Source organism: Prunus avium, chromosome 4, assembly GCF_965620075.1.
Source record: "Prunus avium chromosome 4, drPruAviu1.hap1.1, whole genome shotgun sequence".
NCBI lineage: Eukaryota > Viridiplantae > Streptophyta > Magnoliopsida > Rosales > Rosaceae > Prunus > Prunus avium.
Window position 1 is genome coordinate 22,006,701 of NC_142287.1, and position 26,241 is coordinate 22,032,941.

The following is a 26,241-nucleotide window of genomic DNA, read 5'->3' on the forward strand; positions in this document are numbered from 1 at the left end:
GATTTTCAACTCTAGGTATCAAATCCTCATTAGTAAAGATTTTTATGTCTAATACCTAATTTTTCTTATATAATCTTTCTTATGAATGTACAACTAAAATCCTAACTTCCTCATCCATCTTAGATTTTCTCAACGCGCCACCCATCTAAACCCAAGCATCGCAACTGATACTAGTCCATTGTGTCACATCGTCGTTCCTCTTTCTCTAAATTTGCATTATGGTCACTGGTACTTCTCCTAAATTTGCATTATTGTCATGATCTGGAATTTGAATTTGAGACCACTAGTCTGCAAAAATTGTTCAATAAAGTGTTGATATATACTTTAGCCTTCAATTAACCAAGCTATTTATAAATAAATTTTAAAAAAAAAATTGCAACACAGAAAACACTTTGTAATTATTGGCACTTCCATCCTAAAAAGTCCTTTTTACTGCTGGTCGTCTACACGACCCATACGAAACCCTAACCCGTGCCTGTCGTTCGGTCTCCGATTGAACTCCACGACCTTGACATCTTTCTCAGCGTGCTTCCCTATTCCTTTGCCCGGACACCACCCGTACCCGGCAAGCAACGCCGACCCAAACCCCTCCACCGACACGTCGTTGTACTCCTCCATTCCCCTGTGCTCCGGCAACCGCTCCAAGTCCTCTTTCAATTTCTGCAGCGCCAGCGCCTCCAAATCCACGCCTGCAGATCTCAACCGTTCATCGCCTTCCCCGTTCTCCGATTCCAGCTTCGGTCGGAGATTGAGACCGTTGGAAATCCTGGCAGAGAGCGACCGGACCTCGGAGCGATTCTCGGATTCGGGTTTCATCAGCCATTCGTTAGGGATCGGAGGGATTACACTGGTTTTGGGGTCGCCGCGTAGGGGTTGCGAGGCGTCAAATTCGTTGACGTATTGAATTGAACCGTCGTTGTTTGGGTCGGCGTTGCTGTCGTTGAATGTGGTTGAAGGTTTGGGGTTAGGGTTTGAAGAGGGTTTCGATGGCAGAGAGAACGAGAGTTTCATGGTTTTCGTTTCGCCTTTTACTTTTTCTCCAGGGTAAACACTTCTTACCAGAAAATTCCCTCCCTTTTCCACTAGGCTCCAGCTTTATATTGGATGTTGTCGGTGCGGGTCAGCTGGGAAATTATGGGCCTTCTTTTGGCCCAACTCAACTCATTTTATTTTATTTTATTTATTTACAGATATTCACTCTCTCTTTTTTTAAGAATTATAATATTTGAAGGCATCCCAAAATAGTTGTTTTGAAAATATTTTAAAAAAAAAATTGATGGGTATGTAATATATCTTCTTAGCTATCTTCCTGTTGCCATCCTCTAAACCATTTTTCTGACCAAACAAACAACACGAGGGAAAAAAATATATTGGGTAAAAGTTGTGTGTAGGAGTTGATGGGATTGCATAGATATAAGGTTTCTTGGCCAAGAGTTAGAAAATGGCATTTCTACAATACAAGAAGTATCAGCCAAAAAACCCAAAAACCCATGTAGGTACCCTAGCATGAGTTAGGGAGAAAAACTTGGTTGCGATGGGAATAGCACTATTTTGTTATCCCCGTTTCATGCAAGTGTTTCTTGTAGTTACGGCACTGCTTCCAGTGGCACGAACTGTAATTATTACAGTGTAACATTTCCTAGAGCTGATCTCATTGCCAAGAACCCAGACTTGTTTCCAAGATGTACAATTAGAGGTAGATTATAAATTAAAATCACGCATGATATGAAAGCATAGTTGTAGTAGAAGTAGTTGCACACCAGCATATTCTCTCTTTTGGCTGGTTGGTAAGAACAGAACAGATAAGGAACAAGAAGAGCAAGACTAATCAGCTCAGGACTACTTAAAATAAAGCTGCACAAGCTTCTTTAGAGTGTCAAATACACTCGTAAAGGGATCAAACTGGACAGAGCGCTTCAATTCCAGAGCAGGAAATTGATTTGTTAAAGCCTGTTGCATTTCGGACATGGACATCATTGCAGATAACTGACTATCCGTCATTGATTGACAGTCTTGTGGGGTGTCCGTGATTTTGCTTGGGTCATATCCGAAGTTGGCCAAGTAAAATTTGTACTTCTCTATGAAATCAGGACCAGGATTAGGCGTTCTGGAGTAAATCTGAAATATATCAATGCCAAAAATTATATGCAGATAAACATGAATACTTAATATTCCTATAAAATGTAAGTCATTTCATGAGTAAGTACCTGTATAAAACTCCTATCTTTTGCTCCTGAAACAAGAGCAAAATTGTCATAATCAGTTGCGATCACATCATATGGCTGCTTCGGGATGAATGGCAATGTTGGAAAACGGAGGTAACACTTCTCTTTGATCATCTCTTGCTTTTCTAGGACCGTCTCATTTTTTTCCAAATCTCCTTCCGAAAGGCATTGAACATTTCCCCTTATGCCAGTAATATATCCATCAGGGCTACCATGAACACAGAAGGTATCAACCTGGATGGCCCGTTTCTCCATATCAAATGTATACACACCCTGCAATTTATTAAGTCGAAATGTTTTTGCAGTCAGAATTAGGTGGCTAACATTTGGCAGAAAAAACCTGTTATCCATAACCAATGAGAAGCAAAGCATGACAAGAAAGCTGATATTGCTTTCAGAGTGATTTGGACCACTTGCAATTTGGAAAGGCTATTGATAGACAACTAGACAGCTCACGAATGCTTGATGAGCAGGTTGAACAATTCAGATCTGCAGTCAAGTCCAATGCAACAGAAGGGGGAGAACCTAAACTCCTATCATATTTACATTATTTCCAGAAGCAAGATTTCAACACCAAAAGTTGCAATAGCTACACATACCCGAATTTACCTGGGTGCAGTGGCAGTCTTCCTGACCTTGCCCAGAAAATCCACGTTTCAGCGAAGCAACTTCAAACCACCTTCCAGAATATCTAATAGGGTTGAAATTATTTGCAGTCATGCCTCTCATCATCATTAGCTTCTCACCTCCTTCATCAGATCCCTTATCAAGCGGAAGAGTAACTGTCTTTTCAGGGGCATTTGCAAGCTCATAAATATTTCGTTGATGGGAAGCATCTGATGCAACAGCCTGCCCAAAAGCAGTAAAAGGCATCAAGTACCTTCTAGCTCCTGCGATGACACAAGAATACCTAATATCTATTGTTATTACAATCGTATGGAAATCTAGTTTTGGACTAAATTCCTTAATAAAATTTCTATCCATCAATCCAACGAATTCTCGTGAAAATCCTAATCTAGTTTAAGTAAGTTGTTACAGAGTGGAGAATTGAAGGAAATGGACAACTCATTGTTCTACAAGGTTTTAATAAAAGCTCAAGCATCTCTACCAGAAATCTTCTGACAATCCCAATATGGGAAAGAACTCAAACAAATGTAGATCTGAAGGGGCTAAATTTTTACTGCGAGCTTATAAGATGTAACCCAAAGAAATGATTGGTCCAACACCTATGCTTTTTAAAGTTTTTATACAATTGGATGAGTCAAATTTACCAGCTAGGAAAATAAATCTTCTGCTTCTCCTGAAGGACGACGCTTTGTCAGAACATAAATTTTCAATTCTAGCATCCTATAACACTACAAAAGATTAAATCTACTAACCTGGTTTATTTGAGAGACAAATACTAACGTTGCAGCAAAGCCGGATAAAACATGTCTGGTCAGAGGCTTGCTGCTGATAGATTGCTCTGAACAGCACTTCATCATTATTTTACCAGGCACTCCCCTGTAAAACAGGAGAGCAAAATGTCACTCTTTGGACTAAATAAGAACAAAAGAAACACAACACTAGCTTGCTAAATGGGTTTAAAACCTAACCGTATACAATTGGTAGTCGCTTTGGATCTGAGAACACAGAGGCATATTTGCATTTGGAATTACATACAAGTATACAGTATCATATGGGAATTGCTATAGTTGAAGATCAAGATCAATGCTCATGGTGTGCATCTAAAGTTAGCTTATTAAACATTTTGAAGATTATTCACTCAAAGAACAATCACCTTGCTTTTCCAGCATTGACATTTGACAGTGCACACCTGAAATACAAGGATTTGTTTTTTGTGTCCATTACTTGTACTCACCATTTGCAGCCGACCCCATTTGTAATAACCAAAACCCAGAAAATCTACTTCTCATTTCCCATTATTTTTCAATGCATTTTGAGCACCAGAATGAGGAGCATAATAAAAATTTAAAAACCCAAGAAAACCAAACCATTTATGAGTAATTGTAACAATATTATGAGCCAAAAAGAAAAAAACCAGCAAAGAAAATGAGAGAATTTTAGCATTAACATTGATTCTTTCAGAAAAGAAAATAAGGTGGAATTAGAGCAGAAATTGCCTCATAATAAGAAAATTATAGACTGGGAAATGAAAGGTGGTGAGATTTGTACCTACAGTTAGAGACATGGGGAGGAGGAGGAGGAGAACATTGGAGGAGAAGTGGTGCTGTTTGAACCAGAGCATGTACCATTTCTACGCTTTCCTTTCAAAGCTTGAGAATTTTCTAGTTTCCACTATTAAAATCTCTTTCCCTCGAAAAATCCTAGTGAAACGTCACCGTCCTGGTCTTCGCTTTGTCCTTTTCAACCACCAAGCAATCCAAAAGTCCCAAACGAACGAGCCTCAACCAAGCCCTTTACTTTTTATATATGTCTTTTCTATTTTCTTTCTTAATTTGTGTTCATTATCTTATGTCTACCTGTATTTATTTATTTATTTTAATCAAAGAAAGATAACTTCATTGAAAAAACGATTTCAGGATACAAAAATAAAAACTGGACTTCAATGATGCAGCCCTTTAAAAAATCTCAAATGGAAGAAAATCTGGTTAAAAAAAAAGAGTACCACAACATCACAACCATTATAAAATAAGAAAATAACTTGTCATTGGCCAAAACATCATAAATAAACAAAGGACCATCCTCTAGCCAAACTTGAAAATCCTGAGACAGAAGTGTCTACTTAGCTAATAGATAAGCAACCTAATTACACTCCCGAGGAGCAAATTGACAAAAGATACGAGCAAAAAGATTAAAAAGGCCCTTGATTTCATCTACTAAAGCACCCTCCACCGACCAGATTTGCTCTTAATAACCTCTTTTGCGCCCATTGCATATATCATCAACTGTCAAATATCAAACGGTTTTATATACAACGTAATTTAATTCAAAATTAATCAAATACTGTTATTAATTAATATCTATAAATTAATGAAAAGTTTATAGTATATACCTATATGATTGGGGACATTATGAAGTAAATAAATTAGAAGGTGAAGAAAGGAAAATATCATAATCACTTTGGGCACATTGTGTGGGTGAGAAACCTTGCGATTATTCAAGACTTTACATAACCACAGTGCTTTGAAACTTTTTCTCTTGCAAAATGATCATCAACCAAGTTGCGTGCAAATATTAATTCGAATGCACTTAATTTTTTTTGTCATGAAAGAGTATACTACAATATTTGTGAAATGCAAAAGAGCAAAAGGTATGGATGATCTTATATGTCACAAAAACCACAATAACGAAAGGAAAATGAAAATGGGCGAAAATAACTTGTGAGACCATGCGAAGCATATATTATCAAGTGAAATGTAATCGCCATTGAACAAAATGGGGAGTCATGTAATCGCTACGTTTGTGTATACTTTGTACACTAGGAAGTTGTTTGTACCAAAATTTGCACTTTTTGGCCAAACTCTCCATTCTAGCCAAAATACATTTGGACTTATTTTTTACTCATCAGCCCAACTGGCTATTCGGGCTCCACTTGCCAAAAATTGGAAAAGAAGCCCATATCATTCCAAGAGATAAAAATAAGCCAAAATAGCTTTCCCAAGTTCCCAAATTACATATTTTGAAACTTGAGGTCTGACCTTCATTAACTCAAGACCATATCAATAGAGAGGTAAAAGCAAAAGTTATCTCCTATAGTCATTTAAGTCTCAGGAACTACAGACCCGTGTGGTCTCATCAGTTGAGATATTTTGAGGCACAAGTGACAAGAATGGCCAGAAGGTATTCAAAAGGAATTCTTAGAGAAAGCATGCTGAGTATCTCTGCAAAACATCCATGTGCCTTCAAAAGAGGGATATTTTCTTCACAAGTTACAAGGAAAAGATATTCATCACAACTAATATTTTCCAGGAGATATTTTCCAGATATTTTTAGGAACCAAAATTCCTATAAATACAAGGGATGAGAGCTGAAAAAAGGACACCCGATAATCAATCAACCAATCAACCAAAACTCAGTCAAAAGACAAAATGATCACTTGATCACAAAATCCTAAACAAGTTCCAACAGACTTCAAGCCTGAAATATTCAAAAGCTTGCCAACAAGCTTGCAGAATCATCCTGTCTTCTCCCAGCAAAGACAAGTTTAAATCGCTACCTCTGGTTTGAATCCCAGTTCACTAGTCAACAATAACGAGATTTCTCTCGTTACAAATTTGGTTTAGTACAAGCCAAGCTAAGCAGAGTTTCGAGTTTTCTCAAATATGAAAAACTCAACAAATTTGTGAAGAGCCCTGACTAAGCAGCACAGGTATTACAGCCCACTTCCAGCTCGAGTCCAGCCACTTCTGCCCCTTTCAGACTGGAGAAGTCCCAGCTCTGCCCATCCAAAAACCTTCCAGGGTTCGAAATAGATTAAGCTCTGCCAAACTCAAGCTTTGGTATCGATTTACAGCTGAAGCCTAACAGTTGAAGTTGTTAAAAGTCCAGTCCAGCACAGGCGTATCCAGTCCAGCCCAGAACAGAGGCAACTATCCAGACAGAAATGGAAGCGCAGCCCTCTCCTTGTCCTTGTATAGTCAGTTTTTCCCTTTTTGAGTCTTGTAAAAGGGAGTTCTGCCTGAAATTGGTTCAATCTATCATCTTTCATTCTGGCCAGAACTGCCGGTTTTTATACTGAGATAAATTGTAAAAGTCCTTACCAGTCTAAGGCATAGAAAAGAACTTACTTGGGAGATATTCCTCACCCAAATTCACAATCGTTTGGTAAAAGTTAATAACTTGGGGCGCAAGTTATTTCACCATAAGTCTGTTAGGGTTGAAAAATTGCTAACAGTGGCACGCTCAACACATAAAGAAAGTTAATTCACTGACCAAAACATGGTCTTTGAATTAATGGGGAACTTTGCCCTGTCATCTCAGGAAGTAAACCAGAACGGGTGAACAGAAGTACAACACAGAGTTTGTACACTATGAAGTACATACAACACAGAAACTGAACAATTACCACGTCAATAGTTACTTGCTAATCTTGTAATTATCATGATAACAATTAATACAAGCAGCTCCAACATCCCCAGATACTAACTTTTTAGCATCCTCCAATATCTTAATTTTTTTCTCTGGAACTAAAATAAACGTCATTGGAATTTAGATGGCACCTAATATCAATTACATTGAAGCGAAAAATTACAAGTAGCTAGCAAGTCTTTAAATTACTTGTATCACACAGTTTACATTTTACACCTACTCAATGAAAAACGAGTTCGGCATGAATTGGAATCGAGGATGGTATGTATGAAATGAAACTATGATTTGCTACATCATATTTGCCCTCGTTAAAAGAATGAGGAAGTAGGTAGAACGAAATATTTTTTGTTTTGTTTTAATAATTAGCTACAAATTACTTGAAGAACGAAATAATAGGTGCATTCAAAATTAAGGATTCTTCTTTTATGGGAAGAAAAAATATATGAACTTAGACATCCTCCAAAGAGAGTTGTGCATGCAACTACGAGAGTGGTTGGTAAAATTACTTCAATAGGAGAGTTAAAATTTTAGTAGTAAAGTTCCTTCAGCTTAACTGGCCAAAAGAAATATATATAAATAAATAAATAAAACCCATTTTTTGCGTTTTCTTTTTCTGGACTGGGCATTACGAGCAAAATTCAAGACAATTCTGAAGATGGATGCTCATGCTCCTTAAGCTTCCATGCCCTAACGATTCATGTCAAAATTTCATATTGAAAAAAGACAATTCAGAAGAGACTATTCTTTACATTTCCACTAGAAAGCAAACTGAACAAGGGATCTTCTTCCTCGTTACGGCTATTGATGTCAGTTTCTTTAAAATGGATTTCAGTTGTATTTGTTGTTGAGGGTAAAGGTCTTTTGACTTGTACAAATGCCACTTTAACAGGTCCAGACCTCAGTTTTGATGCATCGGAACTTGAAGGTGAGCTTGAGCCTGGTAGCAAGCAACCTTGTTCAGAAAGCTTCTTGCTAGGAGTCTCCGCAATGTTTGAACCATCTTCACAACGTTCAACCAGCTTCCCATCAGTACCGTCGTTGGACAGGCCTGACAACAAATCAATCTTATCCTCCGTGACATGGATTGGAACTTTTTCAATAGCGTGGTTTGCATCTGCCATCTGGGGAATATTTTCATCATCTGGCACAAACCAAAAGTTTAACAAGACTCTCAACAAGTAATATTTCCATAACCACATTAAACTACAGGAAAACAAAACAACAAAATATACAAGGAGTAAAAACAAAACTTCAGAACAAAGTTAATATGTACTACTTTATCTTTTGTTCTGTCTGGTATCACGAGTAAACCAAGTGGATGAGTGTAGACCTTTGTTTAACCAAATTCTTTATGACTTCTTGTCGACTTTTCAACGACTTGAACAAACGAACCTAAGGAGAAATTCATACAACTAGAATTACATCATACAGGAAAATGTGTTGGGAAACATATGATGTATTCCTATCGCTCCAAGACAGATGCATAAGCACAACTTATTATGCTTTTGTGCAGAGACACAGAAATCCAAAAGGTCTTATTTTATGACAACACAGATTTTATTGATGGGATACAACTAAAGATACAAGCAGGGTTATTCATCTAAAAATGTGCAGAACCTCTAACCTACCAGTTGCTAAAGACATCATAAAAGTCAAAGTAACAGAAAAATAACAATATAACATATGAAAACTACATAATAGAAAGCTTAACTAATCTTTTCCTTCCAATCAAAATGAATAAGGAAGAATGGTATATACCAAAAATCAGAAGAAATCGAAAACCCACAATGATGCCTATTAACAGCCTCTACTCTTTGTCATATAAAAAGGTCATGTTGATGATAGAAAATAATTAGCCAGCCCCCCGAATGTCCTTAACCATGTGGCAGCGATAGTATCATAAGCAACAAACATTAAAAAAGCAGTAATGTCGATTATGTCACATCAAAATAATAAACAGAGCAAATGGGGGAAAATTGAGATATGCACACAATTGCGTAAGAATGATGTAAACATAAAGTACAATATTTGCTGCTTATACCATTCCTTAAGAGAGATAAACTAAGAAAACACCATGAACATACTGACCTCCCAGGAAAGACTCAACACTTTGATATAGTACAGATGATGCCCCTACAGCAAGATCCCCATCATGACTTGCAATCTCACTCTTATGAGTGCTCTCGAGCAATTCAAACTTATCTGATTTCAACACACACTCAAGAATGATAAATTCCTCATTTGTTGGGTAAAACTCCCTAAAGACCTGTATCAATTGTGCATAAAGAAAGCAGTAAATAACATAGAAGCTAGAATGCATCTAACAACAATCTGTTACCAGAGTGATTTTCAGAACAAAAGAAGGGGTGACCTCAAGTCCTCCTTGATTTATCTTTATGGATTGCTTCTTTTGGGAGAGAGAAGAAACCATGTTGAATACGGAGACAACATCAAGTAAAATCTGTAGAACAGATAGCAAAAGAAAAGTTCATCAAATCAGTCCAACTACTAGTAGTCTATTGGGGACGAACTCAAAGTTTGAAATGTCCAAAATTTGTAAGTGACACATTCCTGAGGGCTAGCCACTTGGACAAGTTTCACATCCTAAACATGATTAACTCGCTCAATAGCTGAACTCCATGTTTAATACCAAGACCTAGTCACCTAGGTTTCTCATTATATCACTAGCCAAATGCTGCTGCAGCATCTACATTTCTTTTTGTTTTTACTCATGATAAATCCACACAAACTACCCAGTTGGCTAGCTTGCCTTGTATTCCATGTTGAATACAAGGAAATTTCTGTTTTGTTGGATAACTCAGTTCCATGTACGGTGCTCTCCAGGTTTATGCGAATTTATGAACAGGTTCAGCACTTGAACCATCTGAAATGATAAGGACATGAGCACATTTTCCATAAACTACCCACATTTAATAAATAATCTGTACATTTCAATTTTAAATGTATTGGGGAAAAAAAGACTTGAATTTACTTGTTGAACTAAAACTCGAAGTCGTGCAAGCAGCGCTAAAATAGTCAGAGAAAATCCCATAAAAAATGATCGAGCGAGCAGTGTAGATATCTCGCTGTAGAATAGTCAAGGGTAACAAGTTCACGGGATGCATATTTCAATTTATGCTTGGTGATCCAAGCACTAAACTACTGTATACAGAATGGCAAAGACCTGCTTCTGAATTTTCTCTACAGATGAAAAGTAGCATATAAACACCCTGGCAGCAGTAAAAATAATCATGCTTCAATAAGAAACAAATATATCTTTTGTCAATATAAAAAGATACATCACAAATCTAATACCATGTAAAATTACTTACAGCTTACTTGTAAAACCATGAGATTCTGTTATACACATTTTTTTACTAAGACTTCCAGTTCCAGGTATATCATAAGAGTTCAGAAACTACTGTTAAAGGTAAGACTCAGATGCCTTAGAAATACGGTAATTCATGATAGTCAATCCGGCAGCCATATTAACCACACCGAAACCATCAAATTTCAAATTTTACTTCTGATCTTATAAAAGTTACAAGAAAGTTACTATATGTAACCAGTAAGCAAAGGATACATAGCTGCCTTCAACATTGGCTCAACCATCTGCAGCAGAAACAAAACACATTTTTAACAGGTTAGAATAAAAGCAAGTACTTCACGCTGGACCACCTAACGATGTCCTCATCACAAACATATAATTAGTTGCAGGATCTAAGTACTACTGAGGCCTACTTTATTACAGAATTCCATCTTGGATTCTTAGCTCATCAAGAAGGATGTTTACCTAGTAGACAAATCTACAGTAAAGAACTTGTCCTATGACAGACAATATCCACACCCACACACAGACAAAAATAAACGAATAGATAAATCAGTTGTGTTTTTTTTATTGCTAAGTATTTATTCTCAAAACTTGAGTTGGCCTTATTACAGGACACAATTTACATTGTTGATTGCTAACCAATAAGCATACATACTTATGATTTGCAGGATACAATCTTCCTTAAAACCTAAGAACATGATACCTGCATTCACTCGTATCAGACATTTCTATGGATGCAGTTTCATTGGCTTAGAAGAGTGGGAAATTAATAAAGTCATGGACAGTTTTGTCAAGAAAATTGTACTTCGTTATTATTTTTGCAATATGTTGACATATGTGGATATTTACTTCTTTTACAGGTAAGGATATCTTGAAATATAGATACAGACATCTATATGAATCTAAAGGAAACATATGAGATTACGTGACCTCATGTTTGAACTTTTGAAAGTTAACAGGTCAGATACCAACATCCTCAAATCCGGTCAGGCATAATCAAGAAAAACTTTGAATAACTCTGTAAACCCAGACTAGCAAAACTGGAAGGTTTCTCCACTTGGATGAAATCCCTAGCAGTTAACATTGTTTTCATAAAGCAGAACAAAACAATGTTAACCACCACTATGAAGTTTAAGGAAATGAGGCAAAATTAAAAAATCATTATGAAAACGAGAACACACCTGTGACAGAAGGCGTGCAGCTCCCAGAAGTCGCTCCATGAAATTATATTTTCCACTCTCACATTTCCTTCTCTTCAAGCTGTGACGCAATGATTTGGTAAGTGATTATAATATAAACTACGTACTCAAGCTAGTGGAAGCTTTCTGCCTATCTATCAAGCACACAACTGAGATTTTCAAATTGGGGACAAAGGTCCAGATCCATAACAAAAGGGAAAATTAATGGAGCATATATATATATATATATGTATATATATAAAATATACTGATTAAATCCCCACTCTACTATCCCATCCCTCCCCACCCCCAAAAAAAAAAACGGGGATGCAGCATCAGCCTTTATCTATATAGGATCCGTATGATGAAAATATAAATTTCATCGTTTACCTTTCTAATAGATGTACTTTTTGCTTAGGTCTCTTCCCAGTGATACTTTGAAAACAGCAACCCAAAATCTCCTCCAGTTTAGTGGATTGTAAAAGCCTCAAATCCCTCCTTACCTGACATGACATTAAAAGAAAAGAAAAAAAAAGTGAGCCAAACCACGTACATACATACATAGCAGTAAAGTAAAACATAGAATAGATAATTAAATTGTAAGATTTAACTGACCCTAATAAGCTAAGCAACCCAAAATTAGTCCATTAACTACTACTTTGCCTGAATGTATATCGAAATTCAGTTTTTTCTTCATCCATCAATTTTTCTCAGCAAGCAAACAATAGAGTAAGAAGCTTATAACTACAAAAATAGCTAAGTTTGAAATCTAAAACTGACTTTAAGACGCTATGCAACAAAAACCCACCACCCAAATTCGCCAATTAATCATTCACTGCTATCAAGCATACTCAATGCAAGTAAAAAGTATTTTATTTTCCTTCTATTTCATCAATTCTCTCAGGAACCAAACAACTGAGTAAAAGCTTTGTGATTATAAACAAGGCGTGGAATTTGCAAACCTTCATAAGGTACTGGAAATACGAGCCACGCCTATGCTGGTTCTTGTTCTTGTAAACCATTCTTTCCAGAATGGCACTCTCTGTTTGGAGCTGTCCAAGTAAAGATGTCAACTTCTCCTCAAGAGCTTCTGCTTCTGCTTCTGAATCCATTGAGTCAGACTGCAGATTATTATTGTTAGAGAAAGTATGATCGGAAACTTCTATCATATCCGTGACCGTGAGTGAAAATAAAATTCAGCAAACGCTATTCGGGCATTTTAACAAACAGTTTATGTGCAAATTGTACAATACCCACAACACGATATGAGATAGAAACCTAATCCTAAAAGGAGAAAACCCATCACTGAACAGTCATAGGAATAGAATAAATAGGTTCAGACCAAGTGACAGAACTCTCTATTGATAGAAATATGGGGAGGCAACAACGGTTCTGCCTGACCCTACTTAAGCATGCATGTCAGTGAAGACTTGGTGTGAAGCCTTGGAATCCAATTAGTATGTGCAATGTCTTTGAGATAAACAAACAAGTATTGTCGTACATTTTGGAAAATCGTGATACCTTAGAAGAGGTGAGTATTATTATGAAGCAAGCTCCATTCCGCGAAAGCTTACACAAGTCGATGAAACCACAAATTGGCGCGTTCGGAGAAACGAAGTAGCTCGTCAGGTTCAAAAAAAGATACGGCAGTCAGAACAGCCTCAGCCGAAAATAAACTAGGGACAGAGAGGCTGAGAGCAAGAGAGAGCGAACTGTCTCCAATATATGTATATAATGCCTCTACCCAAATTTTCTCCAAGGCGCGCGTTAACTTACGGAGATGGATGAGGGAGAGGGCGCCTTTTAGGAACCGTTGGATGAATTTGGCGGTTCCGAATAAAAGAAACAACTTAGCCCGGCATGGAGTTGGCTTCTGCTAGGGCTTTGATTTGGGCTTTTGTTATGGGTAGATTTTATTTTGTTGTGCTCGGCTTCATTTATGCTTCTGGTTGGGCTTTGTTTTGAGCTCAATGTTGTATCCGGACCAACAACTTTTGTATATTTTTCTCTTTTTTTGGTTGGAAATTTGTATATTTTTCTTGGACGACATTTTTTTGTTGTTGGTATTTTTGTCGATTAATATAATGTATTTTCTTTCTTATTACAGGGCTGGGTTATTTTCTGTATTTAAACCATGTATTTTATAGTTTAGGGAGATTTTTGGAATATTATTATATATTTTATTGCTCTTTGAGGGCCAAGAGTTCCATGTGTTTATCATTTTCTCATGTGTTGGTTGATTGTGACGAGTAACTACAGTGTAGTAAAGTAACGGGGTCATGTGGTATAACTTGTCTACATGTGTACAAGTAATACCACATGAACGTACTCCAGTATTATTTTGTAATTTCTCAATTTGTTAGGTTGTTCTTGAAGTGAGTGCTTCCAAATCCACATTAAGTTCCCTTGGGTTTGGCTACACTATTAGTTCGAAGCTTAAACCAAATTAATCCTGCCAACGAGGTCTAACCCAGTAGAAAGGGTTGTGACTTGCAGACCAATGGTCTCAGGTTTGAACTCTCATGGCACCTTAATAGTGTATAGAAAACCGTGCAAGTTGAATTGGAAAATCCTATTCCGACCAATTCTAGTTTGAAATTTTCTGATTTTGGCAAGTCCAAATCAATTCTGACATCCAAAACTTCTAAAATCCGAAAATTCGAATAAAAATTGGATTGGAATTGGAATGTATCTAGAGATTGCGAGAAAATTAATAATTCTGAAATATATTGGGGCTTCCATCTTAGATTGCACACAATTACTAATTTCATGTTGAACTAAATATAATTTGATGACCAAATAGACATAGACAAGTTATTTCATAAAGGATAATAACATCTAAGTACTAGCATATAATAATTTTCCAAACTTTGTAATAACCCGATTCTAAATTAATATTTAATTATTAATTTATTCAAGTAAAAGACGAATTTACCCCGGGAATATTTTAATGGTTTCAAAGTTGACTTTTTGCTTGGGAAGGAATTTGGAGATTTCAATTGTACTGTTGCTTAGAGCATGTCGAGATGAGTCCGTAGACACATAGTGGGCTCAAATTGGAGTTGTAACGAAGAAGTTACGATCAAAAATAGCCAATGGCATAACCGTAATTAACTTTGGAATGCGGCTCGGGTCGACTTTGTGTTACCAAGGCCTGTGAGGATGTGTCACACTACGTGACATAAGGAATTGACGGTATAATGTGGAAATTAAATAGAAAATCATGGAATTGACATATTTATTATGGGAACACCTAGGTGGAAGGAAATTATTTCTTTTCAACGCTTTCAATTGATTTTGATGATTTGATTGAATGCATGATTAATAATATGTATATAAATATGCATGTCTTAATTCTTATATGAATATAGAGCATGGATATAAAATGAATTTTCAAATGGTTTTAACTGTGGGGTTAGTATGTTAATATTCTATTTTTTTTCAAAACTTTATTTTGTCCACTCACACTTTTAAATGTTTTGCGCCCCCAGGAAATAGGTATACTAGAGCACCACCACCGAGCAATCATCATCACTCTTCATCCTTTTTCCACTATGTAGGATATTCTCACGTATTCGTGCTTCTCTTGTAATTAATTAGATTTGCGTTGCTATGAAATTGCCCTAGTTTTCTGTAAGGCCTGATGCCTTAAAGTCATGTTGTTGGATTGCATGAATTCTAACTTGATGCATGCTGAACAGTTGTGGTTATAAATTGCTTTTCGTACATGTGTAAATTTTTGGGAAACGAGTATTTACAGGGGAGACTGCCGAATTTTCGGTAGAAGTCAAACTTGAAATTAACTTTGGTTTTTGTTAGAAAGGCAATTTGGTCAAGAGTGTTCAGCACCTGCCAAGAGTCGGATACACACAGGATTTGGCACATATTCCAAAGTGGAATTTGGGTAGGGTCCTGTCAAACTTACTGTATGAGTTTTCAATTTTGAGTCAATTTTAATCTTTCAAATGGTTAAGCATGTTTAGATTTTTGAACTAGTCTCCGAAATTTACCCAAAAAAATCTAAAATATGTAAGTTCTGAAATATTTCAAATATTCCGAGTTTTTAGATTTGAAATTCCAAAATTTTTGGAATGGAATTGGAATAGAATTTTCATTCCAAATTTTTTTGGATTGGAATTGGAATCCCCTTATTCCAATCAGATCCGTCCGAAAATCAGTCCTATCAATATTGCTTATATTATAAAATAAAATAAGATTATAAAAATAAAATAAAAACAAACCAAACTAAATCTGAGTCATAATGTTACATTAAGGGCATATTTACGTATCAGTAATGGAGAAAGTAAGGAATCAGAGAATTTAGGAATCGGGGAACTACTGAATCGGTATGGGAAGAATCATTCCCATTAAGCTGTTTACTAAGCATATGGAATTAGCAAAGGAATAGGGTTGATTTCCATTGTTATTGTTTACTAATTTCCATGAATCAAAATCCAAATTAATTTGATTACTAAAATGCCCTGCATATTTTCACCATAGCACATATATAATTCTCAAATTGGCTAAGGAGACCAAACTAACCCTACAAAAAAACTAGTAAGGCGGTGCAAACATGAGGAATCAATATGCTGAATAAGATGAACAGTACAAGGGCCTAGTTCAATGATAACGTTAATAACGCCTTTGTCCATAGCCAATTTCAAATGAAAAAATAAACTCCAATAAATATATATCTTTCACCTACGTAACTAGTAAACAATCAAATAATAATAACCTGCATAATCTTCATACGATTAAATACATAATTTTCATACTATCAAAAAAGAGATATATAATCTCCACAAAAGTCTTTATCCATGACCGTACTTTATTTTGTGATGAATGTGAAGACTTCTAGAAGAAGAAGAAGAAGAAGAAGAATAAGATAAATAGGTATATAGATATAATGACTTACATAGCACAAGGCATTGCTGCTGCTTCTGGGAGGTTGTGTCTGCAACGCTAACGTGAAAAAGAAGTTAGAGCGTCTTGGATCTTCTTGGCGTGAGTTTTTATTTTTATTTTTTAGGATTTGGGGTGCTTCAGAATTATGGTAAAGTGGTAAGGGTATTTTTGGAAGTTAATAAGAGAAAATAGGAATGGGAATCGTATCAACTACTCCCCCCAAGTTGATCTGATACCTAGTTTTGAGGGGATGTGATTACGGATTTTGAAGTGAGGCCCACTTATTTTTTCATTCCTAATTGCAAGTAAACGCAGAGGAAGTCAGGAATGGAAATCATTCCCTTTCCTCCCATACCCATTACTGATACGTAAACATGCCCTAATTGGTTCTGTTGTTGGAGGCCTAAACCGAACCTAACTACCCTTAACTGATTTCCCCATATGGGGCATTATTAGGATTTTTCAAAAGATTGGGCATGAAATTCAAATTATATCTTGAGATTACAAAAGTAAAACACGACTTACAAGTTCTAATTGATTGGGCATTGATAAACTTTTTTTTTTTTTTTTCTAAAACAAATGTTGGCACTAGAAACCACTTTAACCTGGGATTCCACGACTCAAATTACAAACTTGTTTCCTTTCTTATAACTTCAATTTAAAAACTTGTTGGCAGTAAAGGGCATAATAGTCAAATCCGATCTTTTTCATTCTATTGTGATGTGTCAACACGTGTGTTGAGCATCAATGTCTGGCACGGAAACTCGAGGTATAGCTAATCATAGTTCTTTTTTTTCTTTTTCTTTTTTATATTTTCTGCTTTTTCCTCTTTCTTTTTCCTGTGTTTTGGTCCTAATCATAGTTTTCCTTTTGTTAAAGCTTGATCATATGCCGTTTGTTGAGCCCGATGTTGAATTGTTAACAATATGCATGATTTATTATTATAGAAAGTGATATGTTTTGCTGTTAAGGATCGTTTTTAGTGTTTTTTTTTTTTTGTCGGAATCAAGTTTCATTGATAGAAAGGTAATGCCAATTACAAGATAGTGAAATTCATAAAAATGAGTCCAAACAAATGCAACAGTAAAAGCCCACTACAAAAAAAACTCAAACAAACATAAAGCCAGAGCTCAAAATTGACATAAAGTCAAAGTACAAAACTCAAACAAACATAAAGCCAGAGCTCAAAATTGACATAAAGTCAAAGTACAAAACTGGCATAAAGCTAGAGCAACCAAAAGCAGAAACACTAACAAACGCCAAAGTACTGCTGCTGCTTCTTCCATGAAGACCGAGACATCGCCACCAGGACTAATGATGAGTGAAAGAACTGCAAACACAACAAAGCACACAAAACAAATACAAAAACTACAAATTTGAAAATCCCTCGCAATACATAAACCACCCATCAAAGACTCAATAACTCCTACAAAAACGAAACCATCAAAGTACCAAGAGGGAAACAATAGCTAATCCAAGAACAAACCTGGGAAAACACTTCCCAAAGCTAAAGAAACCAACATCCTAAGTAAGGAAGGAGGTGGTAACAACCCAAGAATGGAAGAAGGTGGTGCAAGCACCCGAGCAAGAGTTCTACACATCTTCTGAAGGGGACATGAAAAATCATGTTTGGGATTAGTCGCTGCAGCCCATGGGGGTCGATAGATCAAAGAGGGAGATAAAGTCCTTGAAGAAGCCATATAAGGAGGGAGGAATTTAAAGGGAGCTGGGAAATTAAAAGTAAAAAGAAGGGAAGATAACAGAGATGGAATGAAGATGAAGATGGAAGATGGATGATAACAGAGATGGAATGAATAGGTAGATGGAAGATGGAAATTGGAAATTGAAAGAGGTATCAAGGGGAGGGAAGGAGGGGTAGTGACCACCTCCCCCCTTGCTGCATTGAAAGATTGAGGGTTTGAGAGATAGTGTGCGGCGCTAGGGTTTGAGAGAAAAAAGGGTTTAGGGTTTAGGGTTTGAGAGAAAAAAAGATAGGGATTGGATTGTTTTTAGTGTACTATGATCTTATTGTACTCTTAAAATGTGTCTAAGAACAAAAGGGAATAGCTAACTGAATAGCTAACGGAGTCTAAGTCTAGCACGGTGAAAAAGAGCCATGATTTGCAAACCAGATATCTCATGTTCGAATTCCCACAATATTATAATTGTGTGTGTATGAGAAATCCCTCTCTCCTTTAGTTTAGATTATTGCTTATACTCAAAATAAAAAAGGCCAAAACAGAATAATGAATTCATAACAATTTTATACAGATAAACAAAGCAAATGAATGCGGGTAGAATGACCCTTTTGTTAACAAGGTTAATTATGACATTTAAATGCAATCATAAGAAGGAAAAGAATATGTAGATGCAATTTGATGTACTCAATCATGACGACGTACAGTTTCATGATATAATTATATCATATGTTGTTTTTAATATTGAAAGATGACTCAAATTCAAACAATCTCGCCTTTATTGATATATAAAAGTTGTATGTGTGTCAACATTATTCTTAATCAATCTCTAAATTATTTTATTTTAGTTTGGTACGACCTATTCATGCTCTACCCTAACTCCATTGAAAACAAACATGAAAACTTAGAATATTAAGATTGGTTAGGTGGTAATAGTCTTAGTTAGCTACAATCTGTGGACGTCCACAAGCATTTGACATCCCTATAGCCCATATATAGGTACTTCCCAACCAAATGAATACTATATATTATATATAATGTATATTATATTTTCCTTTATCAACATGAATATTGCTGATTAAACTTTATAATATTAACAAATCAAGGACGGTAATATAGTCATACATGCATGGATTTAAAATATGTGAAAACCTTACTTTATTTTGAACCATGCATATTCATATATAGGTGTGCAAAAACAATAGAAACCGCTCATATTGCATCAAATTAGCTGCAGAAAAAACTTGAAAAGTTGAACCAGATGTCTACTTTTGAGATGCAAAATCATGGAAAGTTTCAAATGTTCAACTTTCAAATTTGATATATTAGTACGACTTTTAAACCCATATATTAGAAATGTGTAATACATATTTTTTTTAATTATATATATAATGGAGAAGTTTATTATAAATCAAGACGATTCTATTTATCCATCATTATCTCTATATATAGCAAAAAGTAAAGACTGATAAAACATTCAAAATGCCAAGAAATACCCTCTGTTAATTAGGTTTTCAAACCAATCAACTCCCTCATCTTATATATTCTATCGACGTGCAGTGTTGTATACACTCTTTAAGTATGTTTCTCACTTCACGTGACTTTGTGTGATATTGTATAACTCTAAAAAGAGTACAAATACAATAAATTTACTTTTTAGTTTGAAGTTATAATGATGATTTTTTTAAACTACACATCAGTTATAATTGTTTTGAGGCTAAAATAGAATCACCGAAAGAGTAAAGAAGAATTTCTTGCCCAAATAAAGAAATGAAAGAGTAAAGAAGAAGGCAGGGTAACCATTATACCAACCACTGAAACGAACAAAAGTATTTTTTTAAAATTCCTTTTAGCATACTCTCTAAATTCTGATGTGGGTGAAGAAAAGCAGTGTGTGGGGGAGGGTGGGGTTTTGTGTCATTTTGATGGGGTTCAAAGCTCTCTCTCCTTTATTCCAAAAGCCTGAAATTCTTCTGATCTAGATCCACCAATCAAAAGGGCACCAATGTCTGTTTGTTTTGTTTTTTATTTGTTCATGTCAGGAAGGAATCATGCCATCGATGATGTATTATTTAGCTAATAATGTGCTAATTGTGATCACAATATAATTTATCTAAGTTCGAGAAAATCTTCACTATCATAAATTACAGATGCAACCATGTGTCGACCTCTCTTATCATGAAAATGTTACCATACAATACACTTTTTAATCCGGTTAAAATTGTGCTAATTGTGATCAAAATATAATTGATCAAACTAACACCATTCCAAAACTAAAAAGAAATAAAATAGCTGCAAAAACTGTTTTATAATTGAAGTCAGATTTCAATTAATTTGATATATAAAAAAAAAGTCAGATTTGTAAGTAAATAACTTTAGAGCCATAAATGATTCACATATAAATATACAAGAAAACAAATTAAAAATCCTAGTTATTGTTGTAACTATCACAAAAGTGAATGTTAAGATAATTTTCTGTAAACAGATAGATGATTATGAGTCGTCAATGTATGTATATATATGTTACTCAAAATTTAGATGATTATGAGTCGTCAACGTATGTATATATATGTTACTCAAAGTTCAAATACGTCAATGATTATCTTGCGCACACCCGAGAGCGATTGTTCAAAACAAATACATGCTCCAAATAACAATTTAAAAAACAGTACTGAAAACGGCAAGTATGCCAAAAGAAAGGAAGGAAGAAAGGAAAAATTTGGACTTGCCGACAAGTATGCCAAAAGAAGTTGTATAAGAGTACTATTCCCTACAATACTAGCTTGACACCCTAGACTTACACAGCAGAACAGAAGCATTTAAAATTCAATATTTAAATGGTCGCATTTTTTTTTCAAAGATCTTTTTTATTGAGAATGAAGATAGCATACTAAACTCACACACACTACACGAATACAAAGACTCGAATTCAGGACCTTATTTGAGGGAATAAATACTCTGAACCACTGCACTAGGGAGTCCTTTCTTTTGCAAAAGTCGCATTCTCTATTTTCTTATCTAAAATAAAACACCATACGATAAGCTGCTTGTACTCTGTCTATGCATGTCCACAAAGTTTTATTCCTTTTTAAAAAATGCTAAATTTATACCCCCCACACAACACTTCATCCTTTTCACCGAAATTACCATAACGCCCATGCATAACCCGACACCAATATTTTAGTGTCAAACTGAAATGACCAAAACACCCTTTTGAACGAAGTGTTCAAGAAGCCGGCATTTTGGACTGTTTGGGAATCCGCAATAAAATACCGGTCAACTGTCCTCTCTCTCCCTCCCCTGCTTAGACTGCTACTCAGTCGCCTTCAGGACTTTCCTAGCATTGGGTTAGCTCAAAAGCTCACGTATCACCCAAATTACCAAAACCCAACAAAAAATACGACAAAAACAAGAAGCAAATTTCCAATTTTTATGAACGCAGAACATTCATGAAGCTGCCACAAATATGACACAACTTTGCAGAAAAATTGTTCACGTCAATCTGCGCTGGAACATATTCGACCGGGTTTCGATTATTCGGGAGTTTTTCAAGTTCATCTGGGACAGGTTTCTGGTTTGTTCCATAGGGAAGCCGGCGATCAAGTATCAGAGATTGCCCCTGGGGACGACGTTGTCGCCTCCCCCGGAAGCCGTAGAGGGGGTTTTAGTAGTGGACAACCCCGCCACTACAAGCTGTAAGGTGTATGAGACTGATGCAGATTTGGTGAGCTTGAAGGTCAGCTTGTTGGGTGATTGCCAGATTGGAAAGACAAGCTTTATGGTAATTATATAAGCAATTTAAAGTTTCTTAATTAATTTTGCTGCTATTAATGATGAACATTTCTAATTCATTTTTTTGTTTTTGGTTCTTCAAGAGCAAATATGTTGGGGATGAGCAGGAACAGAGGTATTTGCAGATGACAGGGGTGACTTTAATGGATAAGACACTGATTGTTCAAGGAGCTCGGATTTCATTTAGTCTATGGGATGTAGGAGGTACGTATAAACGTATAGAAATGTTCTCTTATCAGACATTCTAATCGGTGTTACGAATTTGATTTGTTATTATTATTATTATTTTTTATATGTATTTTTTTCGACTTTGTAGGTGACCAGAGTTCAATGGATCATGTTCCAATCGCCTGTAAAGATGCCGTAGCAATTTTTTTCATGTTTGATCTTACCAGTAGATGCACACTAAACAGGTATGTTCATAATTTTTCTGATATTAGATTTTTCTGAGTTAAAATTAACTCATATGTTTACTATAGTTAATTAACTGGGGTTTTGTTTTTGGATGTGCTTGCAGTGTTGTTGGATGGTACACTCAAGCAAGAAAATGGAATCAGGTACCATTTACAGTTTTTTTCTTTTTTGGAGGACTTTTCCTATTTAGAAGGGCGATAATATACTAAACTCACACACATTATACGGATAGAACTCAAACCTAGAACCTTGCCTAGAGGAGCAATTGCTTCAAACGACTACACTAGTAGGTCCTTTGCAAAGTTTGTTTTTTGCATATATATAACTATTTTTTTTTTTCCAAGTGATTATCTACTGAATTTAGTAGTTTTTGATTGGGGGGAATTTGTCATTTACTTTTGCCCCAAATGGTTTTTTCCACAAAGAAAATAATAAAAGCACTCTGCATCTTTGCAAAGGCAACATGTATTCCATAAATAATGCTTTACTTACCTGTGGCAATGATGGACTTTGCTTTAAGCATAAATCACTGCTTTACTTCATTGAGTAATTAAGCTATTCATCACTTTTCATGACGTCAAAATTGTGGCAACCCAGCTTAAAAACAATTGATGCCAAATTAAGTTCTCTCTAGTTATGAATTTGTATCTAATTAAGCTCCTACTTTCTGTTGCAGACAGCAATTCCCATACTAATTGGGACAAAATTCGATGATTTTGTAAGACTTCCCCCTGATCTGCAATGGACAATCGTGACCCAGGTAAACCAACTTCCTGCAAATTTTGTTTAGCACTAATAATGCTAGAGTTACCGGATGGACGTCGAACGATACGGTCGATACTATTTTCCGGTAAAAACAACCCTATTGATAAAAACAAAACAAAAAACTTCTTAATTTTGCAATTAAGCCAAAGAAAGAAAACCCAAGTCTTAGCAAAGAACTGAGTTGCCTTGACGATTAGGGTAGCTGATGATTTAGTTTTCAAAGTGTGACATGTGAAGGAGAAGAATGTTTGGGATAAAAATAAAGGGAAGACTTGTGGGGTCTTCCTTTGTCAATTCTGTGACTAAAAAACACATGCCGAACTCACTCAAAATTTCTTCTCTTTCCGCGTGGAGGATAAGAGCAGAACAAGGGCCACTTGTTGACTAAAGCTTGCATGTTGGAATTTTATTCGTGCAGGCCAGGGCTTATGCAAAGGCTATGAAGGCGACCCTTTTCTTCTCAAGTGCAACCCACAACATCAACGTGAACAAGATCTTCAAGTTCATCTTGGCCAAGCTTTTTAACCTGCCATGGAAAGTAGAGAGGAATTTGAATATTGGAGAGCCCATCATCGATTACTGAGTTGTATTTCTCAGTTCACTGATCTATTTGTGTACATATATAATTCAGGGAGCCAAAAAAAAGAAGCGAAAAACAAAGAAAGAAGAGGAAAAAAGAAAAGTGAGATTTTATTTTCTATTCCCAGCTATAATTGACCCAAGAAAAATCCCTTTATTATTTCTTTTCTTTTGGCCTTAGAGAGCTCACCCCTTTCTTGTTATCTTATCATTACTTACACCATGATAGAAGAAGTTACAGAGAGGTGATAGTTTTTTCTTGTCTTTTTTTTTTCTTACCAATTATCATGGCTATGTAGGATATATGGTGGTATTTGATGGTCGATGCAGTGAGTGTGTTTTTTTTCTTTCTAAATACAAGCAATTGTCTAAACTATAAGGAGAGAGGCGGTTTGATTTTGCGACCATTAGTCTGCAAATTAATGTTTTTTTTTAAAGGGCTAGATCGGTTGTAAAAAAAAAATAAATTTGGTGTTTGATGGAAAAAAATGCTTTGCTTCCTCAGTTTAAGCCCATAATAATTTGACATACCTTACAACTTAAATTTGGAGGCAAGAGCCCAAAGTATAGAAAACAAAACATTAGCCCATTGCACCATTAACTGAACGTCTGTGTGCAAGCCCGTTTATATCCTTTATAATAACCGAAATAGCAAAACCAAAAACTAAAAACAAAAAAGATGACGGAAATAAAAAAGATTGCAGCCAAGGGGAGAAAAAGTTGATAAATTGAAATTAAACCAAATTTTCTTATCAGAACTCTCTCATGTCGTAGAAAAAAAAGGGGGTGATTTTTCCACATCTTTTGTCCACTTACGCTCCATTTGTTAGAAATTGTATGTTACCACTCTGATTTTCTCACTTGTTTTTTATCCACTTATACTCTCTTTTGTTTTTTTAATACTTTTTTTTCTCAATGAAATTTGGGATTAAACACCACAGACACAAGACCAAAAACAACTAAAAGCAAATCAAACGGGGTCTAGGAACCCTTAATACATCACTGGCTAACAAGTATGCCACCCAAACAGGGGCAATACCGAAAAGACAAAGGCCAAGGTCTCCATTGAAACTTGCATTAGCCAAACAATCTGCAACACTATTCTTCTTACGATAAACATGTTCAAGTCTGCACTAACCAAGAAGATCCATCATATGTTTGCATTCAGTGATCATTCCAGCTAAAAGGTGAAAAGTAATGGATTCCTTCATTTGTATGAGCTGCGCCACAAGAGCATAATCCATCTCCACAATCAGAGGAGAGGGGTTATGGGAACAAGTTTTAGGCCAAAAAACAGACCCCAGATTTCAGCATCCCGAACTTGACCCAGGCCCAAATTAACTGTGAAGCCTCCGATCCAAAGCCCCTCAGAATTTTGAAGAACTTCTCCAGCCCCAATAGCTCCACTCATGGACCTCCTGGAACCATCCACATTGAGTTTAAGTCAATCAACATTAGGTGGTTCCTAAGCAAGGGGAACCTGTACTTTCACCTACTCTAATTTGGCTCCATGAGTACGTGAAACCCACTCATTTGCAGCTTTCATGATAACACGCTGAGGGCAATAAGGTAGATCTTCTTCATCACTAAACACGTATTGATTCCTCCATTTCCATATATACCAACAGGTAAAGACAAAGACTGAACTCCTAGGTATACCTGCACTTCCCTTACTATTGTTTAGCAGGTTACAAGAGAGCCACACTTGCATATCAGTGTGGAAAAATTGAGGGGTTTGCATAGGGGGTAAGACATATTTCCAAACCTCCTTAGCTCTTGGGCAATCTCTAAGGAGATGGATAACTGATTCAATACCACATCCACAACTTTTACACGAAGCATCCACAGTGAGCTGTCGCTTAGCCCTCTGTTCATTCGATAAAATCTTTCCATGATACATCAACCAGCAAAAGAACTTCAATTTAGGGGGAACTGTCAATTTCCATAAACTCCCATAAGGGGTCACTCCAATCTTGCCTAAAGAATAACATATCATAAGCAGTTTTTACTGTAAACACCCCATTGGCAGTAGATTTCCAAATTTGAGTGTCTTGTAAACTATTATTGAACCCGACAGGGGTGCCAATAATTTTTTGAACCATCTCTTCACCACCAAGTTCAGTACGAAGCTTCCCCATGTCCCACCACCCATTCTTCACAAAGCTAACCACATTACAATCTAAGTTACTTGGATTTATACTACCCGTCAGAGTGCAGCAAAGGGCCCTTAGTAATCCAGTGATCCTTCCAAAATTTTATTTCTTCTCCTGTTCTAACTCTCCACATCATACGCTTACCAAGCA

At 36.0% G+C, this 26,241-nt stretch overlaps 3 protein-coding genes across 6 annotated transcripts; 1 reads left to right on the plus strand and 2 right to left on the minus strand.

Annotated features, from left to right (window-relative positions):
* Nucleotides 1–1,683: 1,683 nt before the first annotated feature.
* CHL (chloroplastic lipocalin) lies at nucleotides 1,684–4,580 on the minus strand. 4 transcript variants are annotated; one of them, XM_088251645.1, is made up of 7 exons: nucleotides 4,401–4,580; nucleotides 4,006–4,041; nucleotides 3,821–3,847; nucleotides 3,605–3,728; nucleotides 2,835–3,074; nucleotides 2,208–2,498; nucleotides 1,684–2,118 (listed from the first exon to the last, which is right to left on the minus strand). In XM_088251645.1, the coding sequence occupies exons 1-7, from the start codon at nucleotides 4,478–4,480 to the stop codon at nucleotides 1,840–1,842; spliced, it is 1,077 nt and encodes a 358-aa protein (XP_088107771.1). In that variant the 5' UTR covers nucleotides 4,481–4,580; the 3' UTR covers nucleotides 1,684–1,839. The 4 variants fall into 4 exon arrangements, with proteins under 4 accessions (XP_088107771.1, XP_088107773.1, XP_088107772.1 ...); XM_088251647.1 differs by lacking the exon at nucleotides 4,006–4,041 and having other exon boundaries at nucleotides 4,401–4,578; XM_088251646.1 differs by lacking the exon at nucleotides 3,821–3,847 and having other exon boundaries at nucleotides 4,401–4,578.
* Nucleotides 4,581–7,770: 3,190 nt separating this feature from the next.
* Nucleotides 7,771–13,582, minus strand: LOC110769151 (uncharacterized). The gene is made up of 9 exons (XM_088251360.1): nucleotides 13,308–13,582; nucleotides 12,749–12,907; nucleotides 12,177–12,289; nucleotides 11,790–11,868; nucleotides 10,861–10,889; nucleotides 10,270–10,363; nucleotides 9,649–9,738; nucleotides 9,366–9,543; nucleotides 7,771–8,418 (listed from the first exon to the last, which is right to left on the minus strand). The coding sequence occupies exons 2-9, from the start codon at nucleotides 12,896–12,898 to the stop codon at nucleotides 8,006–8,008; spliced, it is 1,146 nt and encodes a 381-aa protein (XP_088107486.1). The 5' UTR covers nucleotides 12,899–12,907; nucleotides 13,308–13,582; the 3' UTR covers nucleotides 7,771–8,005.
* Nucleotides 13,583–21,663: 8,081 nt separating this feature from the next.
* Nucleotides 21,664–24,182, plus strand: SGP1 (Ras-related small GTP-binding family protein). Its single transcript, XM_021973084.2, has 6 exons — nucleotides 21,664–22,169; nucleotides 22,264–22,384; nucleotides 22,497–22,593; nucleotides 22,698–22,737; nucleotides 23,271–23,354; nucleotides 23,778–24,182. Exons 1-6 carry the CDS (start codon nucleotides 21,855–21,857, stop codon nucleotides 23,940–23,942), a joined length of 822 nt encoding a protein of 273 aa, XP_021828776.1. The 5' UTR covers nucleotides 21,664–21,854; the 3' UTR covers nucleotides 23,943–24,182.
* The last annotated feature ends 2,059 nt before the right edge of the window (nucleotides 24,183–26,241 follow it).

Excerpts from the sequence above, each read along its gene's own strand:
- CHL (XM_088251645.1), bottom strand. The coding sequence starts at position 4,480 with ATGGTACATGCTCTGGTTCAAACAGCACCACTTCTCCTCCAATGTTCT. Across the intron at positions 4,042-4,400 it reads CCCCATGTCTCTAACTGTAG|GTGTGCACTGTCAAATGTCA; the intron begins GTACAAATCTCA and ends CTTGTATTTCAG. Across the intron at positions 2,119-2,207 it reads AAGATAGGAGTTTTATACAG|ATTTACTCCAGAACGCCTAA; the intron begins GTACTTACTCAT and ends GATATATTTCAG.
- LOC110769151 (XM_088251360.1), bottom strand. The coding sequence starts at position 12,898 with ATGGATTCAGAAGCAGAAGCAGAAGCTCTTGAGGAGAAGTTGACATCT. Across the intron at positions 12,290-12,748 it reads ATTTCCAGTACCTTATGAAG|GTAAGGAGGGATTTGAGGCT; the intron begins GTTTGCAAATTC and ends ATGTCATGTCAG. Across the intron at positions 10,364-10,860 it reads CCAATGTTGAAGGCAGCTAT|CGAGATATCTACACTGCTCG; the intron begins GTATCCTTTGCT and ends ACTATTCTACAG.
- SGP1 (XM_021973084.2), top strand. The coding sequence starts at position 21,855 with ATGACACAACTTTGCAGAAAAATTGTTCACGTCAATCTGCGCTGGAAC. Across the intron at positions 22,170-22,263 it reads TTGGAAAGACAAGCTTTATG|AGCAAATATGTTGGGGATGA; the intron begins GTAATTATATAA and ends TGGTTCTTCAAG. Across the intron at positions 22,385-22,496 it reads TAGTCTATGGGATGTAGGAG|GTGACCAGAGTTCAATGGAT; the intron begins GTACGTATAAAC and ends TCGACTTTGTAG.